This window comes from Corythoichthys intestinalis, chromosome 9 (assembly GCF_030265065.1).
Source record: "Corythoichthys intestinalis isolate RoL2023-P3 chromosome 9, ASM3026506v1, whole genome shotgun sequence".
Classification (NCBI taxonomy): domain Eukaryota; kingdom Metazoa; phylum Chordata; class Actinopteri; order Syngnathiformes; family Syngnathidae; genus Corythoichthys; species Corythoichthys intestinalis.
Window position 1 is genome coordinate 57,405,414 of NC_080403.1, and position 13,412 is coordinate 57,418,825.

A 13,412-nucleotide genomic window follows, 5' to 3' on the forward strand; every position below is an offset into this window, starting at 1 on the left:
GCAGCGTTTCTACCGGAAATTCCGTTCGTTTTGAATTTCAGTTTCAGCTAACTCCTTAGCTTCCACTTAGCTAGCGTCTAAAACCTCGTCTTTGGACTCAGTTTTATTCCAAAAATGGCAGTTTGTCTCAGAAACCAGCCATATGGACGGAGCAAAGTAACAACGTTAAAGTGATGCCAGTTCATTTCGGTGAGGACATTTGTTTTAAAACATCGTATTGTTCAGTATTGGGCTAGTACGCTAAATGTTAGCTTCGTTTAAATAGTCACACGCTTAGGTACGTTTGACAGATCTGTTACCAGCCCCTCAAAAACAATTTTACACTAGTTTATGCATCAGGTGCTTGCTTTAGGTTGTAATTTACTTCGTGTGTTTTGCCTTTATTTGCGGCCATTAATGTTTAACGCTAACGCTATAATTGTTCAACGTGGCGTGTTTGCAGCTGTCACTAGGGATGGAATATAATTAGCGTTAATAAGCTGGGATTTCTTTTAAGATTTGTAGTGCTTTTTTGTGTGACATGGTAGTAATTACAAGGCGTACATAAAGTTTCTTTGTGATGAAAACATACAAAAGCAATTGATGAGACGTGTTCGGTTCAGATGGGCACTTGGACAAAAAATTCGAAGTCATCTTTTTCACATTTTTTTAAATTTGCTTGAATTCTACAACGCTCACAGACGCAATGTTGAAAATTCAAAATCGAACGAAAGTTAAAGGTGGGGAAGGTTCATTAATAATTGGCGCATTGCCACTGTGATGTTGCCTATTATTTTTTTGTTATGCAAATAAGGAGTGATAGCGGGTAAGCTGTATCATTTTTTTTTCTTCAATCAAAATTTCAGCACTTCGTTTTGTGTTGAATTTACATCACTGAAATGAAAGTTAAAATAATTTGAAATATGAACGTGAATGACTGCTTGATTTGTCTAGCAGAGAAAAAACGCCCCTTTAACACAATTTTGTTTTTTGTAAATACTCTCAAATAGAATTTATAAGAAAACAACACTAATCAATAGCAATGGTGAGATTAAGCCTCATGATGGATTGACCAATTGTAGGGCTGCAGCGATAGTCGATTAATCGATGAACTAGTTCGTTCTAATAATCAAGTAATCGGATAAGGAACATGAAAAATTAAAATACCTGAGCTGAGCCTCAAACAGTATGAAAATAAATAAATAAATGAGGATCTATGTACAACAAAAGGACAATTGGCTAACGTACATAGCAAAGTCCGCTAGCTTAAATGCTATAAAATTCTAACTTTTTTTTTTTTTTTAAACAATGCTCCTAACAAATAGTTCAGACACACATTCCCACAAAAATAGGCTAAAAATACCAATAAACTAAATTACGAATACATTCAAAAACATTAGTCCAAACAAAAGCTTAGCTTATTTTGGTCTTAACAGGGAGCAGCTGGATTCAGCCATGTGAAATGAGACAATGTATCCACCCAAATCAGTAAAACTAAATGCAAACACTTTCAAAATAAACCATTACACCGTCACTTTAATTAAACACTCGAAGCAGCAAAATTTAATTTGAATCTTTTTTTCTTATCGAATACTCGAGTTAATCTATTAATCGTTGCAGCACTAGCCAATTAGTCCGAGAAAGGGTTCATTTCTCGGTAGTATCATGTGTGCATGGTACCACCTAGTGGCTAAGTGTATAATCACAGTCAGTTGTCCGCCAACCACATGAGCAATCCATTGATTATTGCTCCAGCAGGGCCGAGAACCAAAAGTGGTATTTGCCATGTGGCAAAATGGATTTTGTCATGTGGCATTTTTTTTGCCATGTGGCAAAATTTTGCCATGTGGCAAAATGGATTTTGCCATGTGGCATTTTTTTGCCATGTGGCAAAATAGGTTATACATGTGGCTTTTTTTTGGACATGTGGCAAAATTGATTTTGCCATGTGGCATTTTTTTTGCCATGTGGCAAAATGGATTTTGACGTGTGGCATTTTTTTGGTATGTGGCAAAATGGATTTTGGTTTGTCACATTTTTTGGGGGGGGGTATGTGGCATTTTTGGGGGTATACGGAAGCTTTTAAGGCCATGCACGTCCATGCCATTGACGGCTATGCACGTCCAATTTTTCCATTCCTTTTAAGTGGCACAAAAACATGTGTGGCTAGGATTTTTGACCATACACTTAGCATTACAGCGCATTGACATTGCACGATGCATGTCCAAATTTTCCAAAATCCAAATCCATTTTGCCATATACCAATTGTCAAATGCCACATGTAAAAAAAAAAAAAAAAAATCCATTTTGCCATATGGCAAAAAAAAGTCACATGGCAAAATCCATTTTTCCACATGGCAAAGAAAAAATGCCACATGGAAAAAAAAAATCCCACAAGGCAAAATGCATATTGCCACATGGCAAAAAAATGTAAAATCAATTTTGCTACGTGGCAAAAAATGCCACATAGCAAAAAATGCCACATGTCAAAATCCATTGTGCCACATGTCAAAAAAAATTCCACAAGGCAAAATCCATTTTGGCACATGGCAAAGAAAAAAATGCCACATGGCAAAAAAAAAAAAAAAATCCCACAAGGCAAAATGCATATTGCCACATGGCAAAAAAATGCAAAATCAATTTTACCACATGGCAAAAAATGCCACATGTCAAAATCCTTTGTGCCACATGTCAAAAAAAATTCCATAAGGCAAAATCGGTTTTGCCACATGGCAAAAAAAAAATCTCACAAGGCAAAATACATATTGCCACATGTCAAAAAAATGCAAAATCAATTTTGCTACATGGCAAAAAATGGCACATGTCAAAATCATGTCAAAACATGTCATCTCACAAGGCAAAATCCATTTTGCCACATGGCAAAAAAAAATGCCACATGGTAACTATGTCGAAGTACAATGCTAGTCTGTTAGTGAATGTACCTAGCGGCCGCCTGATGTAAACCAAGCTCATCCAGTGAAAATTATTGTGAATAATTGCTTAAATCCCCGAATTCTTCATAGATATGGACGTAAAACAGTCTCGATTCTTGGTTAAAAGCAAAAAAAAAACGTGGAGTTAGCATTTATTTTATGTAGATATTGCGAACTATGATGCCAATGCAGTAACGGCTAATTTCTCCCATTGATTTTTTTTCTATCTATGAACAAATGTCGTTTTCGTGTCAAATTTGGTGGATGGCGTCTTATAATCAGGTGTACCTTATAGTGTGAAAATTACAGTAATATCAGCCGAAAACGGGCATTTGTCTCACTATATTTTAGTCTCCCACGACAAATTTTTAGCACGCGAACTTGGTGATTTGTATCTCGTCATCGTCATGAAAAAGTGTTTGTCGACAAAATATTTTCGTTATTGTTAGCAAAAAAAATTATGCTAACGCTAACGCTATGAGTTACATTTAGTTTGTGATGATCACTCAGCACATACCTTGAAAGGCTGAAGCAACATCGCATATTGTCTCTTACCAAGATGTAAAATCAGATCTTACCATGAGATTCCAAACAAGTAAGCCTGGAGCGCAACCTTGCTTGAACTGATCCTAAACACCGAACTGGAGGCTGGCGCAGCAAATATCTCGAGTGACACGACCCTAACGTTGCTAAGATGAAAGCTGACTAATTACACATACAATAAGTAGGGGTGCACGATATCCAAAAAATGCCACATGGCAAAAAAAAAATCTCACAAGGCAAAATACATATTGCCACATGTCCAAAAAATGCAAAATCAATTTTGCTACATGGCAAAAAATGGCACATGTCAAAATCATGTCAAAACATGTCATCTCACAAGGCAAAATCCATTTTGCCACATGGCAAAAAAAAATGCCACATGGTAACTATGTCGAAGTACAATGCTAGTCTGTTAGTGAATGTACCTAGCGGCCGCCTGATGTAAACCAAGCTCATCCAGTGAAAATTATTGTGAATAATTGCTTAAATCCCCGAATTCTTCATAGATATGGACGTAAAACAGTCTCGATTCTTGGTTAAAAGCAAAAAAAAAAAAAAACGTGGAGTTAGCATTTATTTTATGTAGATATTGCGAACTATGATGCCAATGCAGTAACGGCTAATTTCTCCCATTGATTTTTTTTCACGTTTCAAAATGCATGCATGGTACGAAAAATATGATAATTACCTTGAATCCTTAAACAAATCACTCCTGAGACAATCCCGGCTGTTAAGTGCTAACCCCCACCCTCTTTTGATTGCTACAGTTACTCAGAGTTGACTATGAGCTCCCTGTCAGCCCAGGCCTCTGCCTCTGGTACAGCATGCAGAGGACTACCTGGAGAGGGAAATCAGGTACATTTGGACTAACAACATTTATCGCACATAACACTTATCATAAATACATGATTGATGATTATTTTTTTCCAAACGAATTTTAGGTACAACCTAAGGCGCCTCTTCTACAGATACTACGCATTGCTGGAGCCCAGGAGGATGTCTTCACATTGAAAGAGGTTTGTTGTACAGCGGAATGTTCAGTTTGTTGGTTAACAGGTGGGAAACGCATTCTAAGTCCAAACACACAGAGATAGCTTTTATTAACAAACTCAAGGTCCACATTACAATACATTCTTTAGGTTAGCTTCGTGAAGCTAACCTAAACTTCATGAGAGAAGAGAGTTTGCACTGTACCTGCATTTGCCATTGTATCTAAACGTTATGTGTTTGTTCAGGTGATGCACTACTTAGGCCAGTACATCATGGGAAAGCAACTCTACGATAAACAGAGGCAGCACATCGTCCACTGCCAGGATGACCCTTTGGGAGAGCTGCTTGAAGTGGAGAGCTTCTCCGTGAAGAACCCAAGGTACTACAAACCAGTGTTTTTTTTTTTTTTTGGCAGCCCTTTTAATTTCCGTCTTCATCTTTTTGGAGGAAAATACTTATTAGCCATTTCAAAATGGGCTAGTGTTCGGCTAGTTTTAGTCTACGTTTACTCCAGTATTTGTTATCGTCTGTATAAATTCAAAGGAGCCCAAAATCCAACCATTTGAAAGGAGCATTGACAGACGAGCACATATTGTAGCCTCTACAAGGATAACGCTAACTTGGTGAGGGTTTTCCAATGATTTTCTTTGCAACCAGAAGCACAGAGCTCGACTACTGTAAGCCATAGCGGAAAAAAACAAAACTGTGGATGCTCGCGACGCTAAACCAAATGCTAACGCTATAGGTTACATTTAGTGTGTGATGTTGACTCAGCACAGACCTTTAAAGGCTAAAGCAACATTGCATATTGTCTTTTGCCAAGATAGGAAAACAGATCTTTCAATGAGTTTTAAAACAAGCAAGCTTGAAGCGAAGCCTAGCTTGAAGGACATCATAACAACAACACCAGCTTCGTGAGGATTATACACACACAGCAGGAAAACAGTACATATTTTTTTTCCAATGAATTAAACCCACTTGGACACCACGAACTGTATGGGGGGGGGCGACGTGTTTGCCATGCTAAAGCTAACGCTAATGCTATGCTCATGGTACGAGGTAAATTTATTGTGTGATGATTACTGACATCTGTTATAAGCATTCATTAATGCTCATGACAGTTTCATGTCATAATTATGATTGATTAATGACAGTCTTATGGCACCACTGTCAAATAAAGTGTTACCAAATACCATAACTAGCAATTCATGAAACAACTGGACCAGTAACTGAAGAAATAATTAGCACAAAACATGAATTTTGATTATTATTTACATCTGTAGCGGGGCAATGCATGGTAGGAGGCATGTGGGACCTCAACAAGAGTTGGTAGCAGAGATTAACTGTCTCCCCAAGGGAGCAGTGATGGCTAAATGAAACTTCTTGAAGCAATGAAGCTTTGCAGCCAATTGGTTCTAAACTTTGTTGCGGTTGATTTGGCCTTATGATGCCGCTGTCAAATATATATAGTTTTACCGGTTAATATCTTTTGGTGTAAATAAACCATAATACAATGAGGACAGCTGCAGCATATAGTCCAGTGCAGCTTATCTATGAACAAATGTCGTTTTCGTGTCAAATTTGGTGGATGGCGTCTTATAATCAGGTGTACCTTATAGTGTGAAAATTACAGTAATATCAGCCGAAAACGGGCATTTGTCTCACTATATTTTAGTCTCCCACGACAAATTTTTAGCACGCGAACTTGGTGATTTGTATCTCGTCATCGTCATGAAAAAGTGTTTGTCGACAAAATATTTTCGTTATTGTTAGCAAAAAAAATTATGCTAACGCTAACGCTATGAGTTACATTTAGTTTGTGATGATCACTCAGCACATACCTTGAAAGGCTGAAGCAACATCGCATATTGTCTCTTACCAAGATGTAAAATCAGATCTTACCATGAGATTCCAAACAAGTAAGCCTGGAGCGCAGCCTTGCTTGAACTGATCCTAAACACCGAACTGGAGGCTGGCGCGGCAAATATCTCGAGTGACACGACCCTAACGTTGCTAAGATGAAAGCTGACTAATTACACATACATTAAGTAGGGGTGCACGATATCCATTTTTTGAAACCGATATCGATAACTTCCTGCTCCTCAAAGCCGATAGTTTTTGAACACTTGGAGGTTTTAAAAAATAAAAAAAAATAGTGGTGGATTCAACATAGATTTGCCTTTGATCTCATCAGATTTTTCTAGGGCTTTCAAAATTATCGCGCTAACGGGTGGTAATTTTTTTTGACGCAATTAACGCACATGCCCCGCTCAAACAGATTAAAATGACAGCACAGTGCAATGCCAACTTGTTACTTGTGTTTTTTGGAGTTTTGTCACCCTCTGCTGGCGCTTGGGTGCGACTGATTTTATAGGCTTAAGCACCTATGAGCATTGTGTAATTATTGACATCAACAATGGCGGGCTACCAGTTTATTTTTTGATTGAAAATTTTACAAATTTTATTAAAACGAAAACATTAAGAGGGGTTTTAATATAAAATTTCTATAACTTTGACTAACATTTATCTTTTAAGGACTACAAGTCTTTCTATCCATGGATCGCTTTAACAGAATGTTAATAATGTTAATGCCATCTTGTTGATTTATTGTTATAATAAACAAATACAGTACTTATGTACCATATGTTGAATGTATATATCACATCTTGTTTATCTTTCCATTCCAACAATAATTTAAAGAAAAATATGGCATATTTTATAGATGGTTTGAATTGCGATTAATTGCGATTCATTAATTTTTAAGCTGTAATTAACTCGGTTCAAAATTTTAATCGTTTGACAGCCCTAGATTTTTCATAATGACATGAACAAAACAGTGCGTTTCACTTCTGCACTGCCCAACAGCCAGCTAAGAATGAATGCACTTCCATAAACCACAAGGCTTGGTCTTTTCTTTTTATGGGAAGACACTCGTCTTAATATTGTGAAAGTACAACAGAAAAATACACATATTCAATACTCAATATACAACAAACTGCACAATACACTTATAGACATGACTATTATATGTATAGCATAGCACACTAGCTTGAGCTACTAAAGCATTGGCTGGCTTCTATAACACAACTTATGAAGTTCTGTACATATGACCCTTCACCGCTGATGTAAACATATTTTGCACATCCATATGTAATAGTAAACATAAAATACTTAGATATATTTCCGAGGTGGAAACGTAACAGAAAGCATTTACGACTGTCAATGCTACCGCTAGACACCGCAATGTGTAAGTGATTGAACCAAACTACTGTAACAAAAAATAGGTACATTAAATTATTCTGACCAGCAGGTGGGAGAAATGCCCCGCAAATGGTCAACTGATTTCTCATACTATAGACCCTACTCACGTGACGTCACAGCCACACCCCCGCGCCATGTTGTCCGTATACTCGTCATGTTAATACATTAGCGCTTCGTAAATTCCTCCTATTATGGCGTGTTTTTCTGCTTGTTAACTTTAATAATCAAAATGGTGAAGTCGTGTGTGGCGGTCGGTTGCAAAAACAGAGAAGATAGACGGAGAGACTTGAAGTTTTACCGTATTCCGAGAGACCCGAAGAGGAGACCGAGATTGACTGCTGCAATTCGACGAGAAAACTGGGCTCCAAACGACTACCACAGATTATGTAGTAGTCATTTTATATCTGGTAAGATGCATTTAATATATATTTATTGGGTTTTGGGCTGACAACCACAATTAAGATGATTGCTAGGCTAATCGTCGACAACATACACCCAGACGTTGTGAATGAACTACCTAAAAATATATAATTATAAGGGGATAATCAGACAGTTGTCATACAATTAATTTACAATTTCACTATTGAAGCTAAAAGCCAAAAAATAAATTCAACTAGCGACAATCTGGAGTAGTGCTATCGCACTTCATATTTATTACATATTATATATGTATGTAGTGAGAGTGCTATCGCTAAACCATATAAACATTAAAAGCCCTAGTTCCATTGACAAATGACATGAAATACATTAGACTTGACAGTGGATGTTAGCAAGAACAAAAGATTTTGAATTGAAAATTTCGTAACTCACCTTCCGAGCACAAGATTCCTGCCGAATTTTCGTGTACGAGGACCTGTTTCACCCAACCAGCAACGTAGCATTTATAAGCCTCCAAGCTCTTAAAGTTTTTCAAACTTTCGTGAGAATAGGCTGATTTTGTGAGGACAAGATAGTAGTAAATATCAGGATAGCAGATGTCAGGCAAATACGGCGAAGCCAGCGGGTCGAAAAACATCGATTTAGGCATCAAATACGGATCTGGCGAATGGATAAACTGAAGCTTTTCCACGTAACGCCTTTTATGCAACGCATCCAATGAGTTTACAGCGTCAGATAACACCGGGGCTTCCATGAATTGCTCTATAACTTGAAAACAATGAGAATAGGTCTAAAAAATAGGTACAATATGGCGGCCGGAAACAGCGACACGCCCATTTTGTGACGTAGGTGAGTAGGGTCTATTGTGTAAACTGCAAAGCCAGAACAGTACATATTATCAGTCCTATTATAAATGTTATTGGATTTATCGGGATGACATCATAATTCCTATTATCGGACCGATAATTATCGTGCACCAGTAACAATAAGCAAATCTCACGCATTGTGAACGCGACAGAAACTGTGTCACATTTTCGTCTAATCAGAAGAAAACCAGCATTCGTCTAGTTATGTTTTAGTCTCCCAAGACACATTTTTAGTCCGTGATAGCCCCGTCATTGGCATGAAAAAAAATGCTCATTGATGAAATATTTTCCTTTCGTCATCCTTGACGAAAACAACAATAGTACACACAAAACTTTGTCATATGTCAGTGCTTTTTCATTAGTGTATTTTTTTTTTTTTTTAAATATATTAATTTATCTTTATTATTTTAACAGCCCGGTGTATGAAATGCTCAAGAAATACATCGTCATTCTTGGTAATGCCGGTAAGTTACATAAAATTGTCAATGACTTGTCACTCTTTGTCATATTGATCTCTTAAATATTACTCAGTTTTTTGGTTATTTTACAGTCATATTACTGTATATTCCTGAAGTGTGTGCTTGTGTTGGATGTGTGTTTCTTGAGGGTCAGGGCAGAAGAATAACAACGACAACAGTGCAAGCCTTTTACTACAAGTCAACAGAGAGAGAGAGAGAGAAAAAAAAAAGCTTAGTATGCGTGTGTGGTGGCGTTCTTGTTTCTGTTACTATGTCTTATCTGAAATGCAGACGCTGCAGAGAATCTTTCTGTGGGCCATGAGTGTGTTGAGGGCGGAGTGGAGGATCGCGGTCAGGTAAAACTGAATCATGGTGCTTGGAAGAAACGGAGCCCCCAACCTTTCTCGTCTCACCACCACACAACTCATAACCTGAATTCAAGTGATTCATTCTGTCAAGAGTGCCTAATTGAAACATTCTTAAGCGCTGATTAGGAAAAGTTTAGGGGATTGTATTGAAGACATTTGGGGGATTGTCATGAAGCCAAGATAAACCTGAACATTTTAGTTGAAAGATGGTTATGCCTATTATGGGACCCAGTCCACCATTTGTTACCAAAATATTATGTTTTTAACAGATTTTGGAGTCAGAAATTTATTCAGGAAAAGCTTTTGATTTTTTTTTTTTACCTCTATCATAGAAGGGGTGCGGGGCCGATAAATAGAGGGCCTGCATTGTTGGTGGGGCCGTCAAAGCTGACCAAGTGGAATCACAAAGAGCTGTTTTCGTTGAAAATTCTTGTGAATAAAGCCTTAAATGCCTAATTTTTTTCTAGATATGGACATAAAACAGTCTCAATTCTTGGCTAAAAGCAAAAAAAAACCAAAACGTGCAGTTAGCATTTATTTTACGTAAATATGTCAAAGTACAGTGCTAGTCTGTTAGTGAATGTAGCTAGCGGCCGCCTGATGTAAACAGAGCTTTTCCGGTGAAAATTCTTATGAATAAATTTTTAAATCCCTTAATTCTTTATACGGTAGATATGGAGGTAAAACACTCTCGATTCTTGGTTAAAAGCAAAAAAAAAAAAAAAAACAGTGCAGTTAGCATTTATTTTACGTAAATATGTTGAAGTACAATGCTAGTCTGTTAGTGGATGTAGCTACAGGCCGCCTGATGTACACAGCTTTTCAGATGAAAATTCTTATGAAATCATATTTTCAGGATCAATAGCAGTATATAATATATACGTTTTTGACTAAAATAGCAAAAAAAAAAATTTCAACAGCTTATAAATAAATATAACACGTTACTACCCACCTCTGTTAACAACGTGAAAAAAGTAATGTGGCAATTTGTATCTATTTGCATGTGGGGAAAAAAAAAGGATATTGACCACTTTTTGAGGATTTTGCCCAATAGTGACAATATGTAAATACATATTATAAGGAAGTACGCAAAAGGGAATAAAGCCACTCATTCGCCCTGTCAGATTGTGTGTGTGTATTGAGACGAGATGAGGTGGAGGGGGCTGCCGTCTTCGTCGGTGTCCTTCTGTACAGAGTGGCACCGTCTCTGTACAACCCCATCCTCGGTGCGACGCAGTGGCAGGCCCCGCCTCTTTGGCGCGCCCCACCGGCTCCACTTTGGATGGGGGACAGAGTCACTTTCTCTGTCTGTCTCAGAGTTCTCTTCTCTGCTTCGAAATGGAGGATCGCAGCTCCCAGTCAAACCATGGCCTATTGAGAACCCACAAACTTCGTCTTGTTTACCTGTTTGTCTTTTTGTTCTCTCATTTACCCTTTGTCTCTGTCTTTTTCCACTCTGAATCTTATTCCACTGGGTTTAAGTTTGTTTTTTATTAACACTATTTCCAGTTCACGATAACTGACAAATATACATTTCACAATTACACAGAAAGAAAAAAAGCACAATACAGTGGTACCCCTACTTAAGAACACCTCTTCATACAGAATTTTCAATTTAAGCCACACCTCAACGGGAAAATATTGCCTCTTGTTACGAAAGAATTTTCAGAATACAAAAGGCAAAAATATAGTATGGCTGGTACCCCAGATTTTACTGAACGTAACATAGTTATTGCTGCTCTGCCATTGGCTATTGCCTAGCATTCCTAGCATCCAATTGGCTAAGAGGGACTTCTACTATATGTGTATGTGTGTACCGTAGCGTCTTCATTTGCCTCTAATATTTTATTCGTTACTCTATTCTCGTTTTTTTACATTATGCGCAACTTAGATTTTATGTTTATTGTGCAATAATTTATTTGTTTCATGGTTTGATGCATTTTTATGCAATATAAAAGATTTATGTCTGAATTTTATTAGGGCTTAGAACAGATTAGAACATTTACATGGAAAACGCATCTCTACTAATGGAATTTTCTAGTTAAGAAACAACTTCCAGAACCGATTAATTTTTTAAGTAGAGGTACCACTGTACACATTTCCTTTTAGACATGAGTCTTGTAAGCAGTATTTGATTGTACCTCACAGTATCTTATTTTTTAGTTTGAAAATGACGGATAGTACCTGCTTTTGGATAATTATTTTGAGATTTAGGGGGCCTTAAAGGGTAAATTCCCGATTTAAGCGGAGATTCAGGGTACGTTGCTAGCGTAGGAACAGAACTCATTTGTAACACTGGGACTACCTGTATTTCGTTTGTTGACATTTATAGTCATACGTAGTTGTGGTGCTAGAACTTCATTATCTCACGTGTATTGCGATTAGGGTTGGGCATCAAGCATCAATGGGATACTGGACTAACTCTCCAGTTCTCCCGGAACCGCTCGATTAAAAAAAAAAAAAAAATCGATTCCCTGATCACAGACCAGAAAAAAAATAGCTGCTAAACATCCGCGAAGAAGCAGCCACATGAAGACTAGCTCTGTTATGAGCAAATCGTATGAAGTGGCTAATTTAGCTCCGTACAAAAACGTGTTGCTTTGCTTCACATAAATGACGACAAAGTAACAGAATAAACACATCGAAATTATATCAGACCCTCTCTTAAAATGTGCAAACTTAGAGATTTGTTTTATCAAGGGTTCCCAACGATGTGTCGTGCAGAGGAGGTGTGTAGCATCTGTACACCTCAAGGATTCTTTTCCAACTAATGTTCTTTTTCCTGCTGCTTCCAATAAGTCACCACTATGGAAGCCAATTGCATACAGCAAAACCAAAGAAAAACGGTAGAGTCCGGAGTTACAATAGTGACATCTTGTGGACGGATGAACAATTTATCAGTTTAGAAAGGAATCAAACTTAAAAAGTAGACATCTTAAGATCACACAGGCCTTAACAAACGTATAGAAATACCACCTAAAACAAACAATGCAATACAATAAATGCCTGCAGCATAAGACACTCTAAAACATAGGCAAAATAATTTTCTCCGCAGGCATCTGAAAACTAAACATAATAAACTCCTGTGGAAAGAAACTTCAACATATTCAAGTTGAAAGACTGATATTTATATACAAGTTAAAGTGTCAGATTGATAGCAAAGTTAATTGAAAGTTCATATAATTTAAAAAAAAAAAAATCGAGAAGTTGAATTAATATAAACTTTTCATTTTTTATTACCCTGCCTATTAAAAGAATCGGAATCATTTGGAGCCGGAATCGAAACGTGGAATCGGAACTGTACAAAATTGGGACTACCAATGGGCCAACGGGACGTTGTATACGAGGAAGTGAATGAATTTTCGTATGAAGCATCGGGATACGAAAAAGTCATTCCATGAAAAGTATTTTATGCTTTTCGCTTCACATTAGGAAAAAATTATTCATCATGTAATTCACACGCTTAGCAACGCAATAATGTAACGACTGTGTTGTCCATCTTGTTATTCTAAAAAGCAGAGGAGGCGTGAAAATCATCCCCAAATGTTGAATAAAGTTTGGTTTAAACTCTACCAGTCGGGCAGTGTAGAGTACCGTACACTTCTATGTATATAACGTCCTGTGGCTCCATAGGTG

General features: G+C 37.3%; 1 protein-coding gene across 2 annotated transcripts in view; it reads left to right on the forward strand.

The window, feature by feature from the left end:
- mdm4 (MDM4 regulator of p53) overlaps positions 1-13,412 on the forward strand; it is a 31,820-nt gene continuing 18,408 nt past the window's right edge. The window contains exons 1-6 of one of the 2 annotated variants that reach the window (XM_057845725.1): positions 1-189; positions 4,223-4,310; positions 4,397-4,471; positions 4,691-4,824; positions 9,365-9,414; positions 9,700-9,764. In XM_057845725.1, coding sequence (XP_057701708.1) covers positions 4,239-4,310; positions 4,397-4,471; positions 4,691-4,824; positions 9,365-9,414; positions 9,700-9,764 — 396 coding nt within the window. In that variant the 5' untranslated portion in view covers positions 1-189; positions 4,223-4,238. Of the gene's footprint in view, positions 190-4,222; positions 4,311-4,396; positions 4,472-4,690; positions 4,825-9,364; positions 9,415-9,699; positions 9,765-13,412 lie in introns of those variants that run through there. The other variant, XM_057845726.1, reaches the window with a different exon arrangement.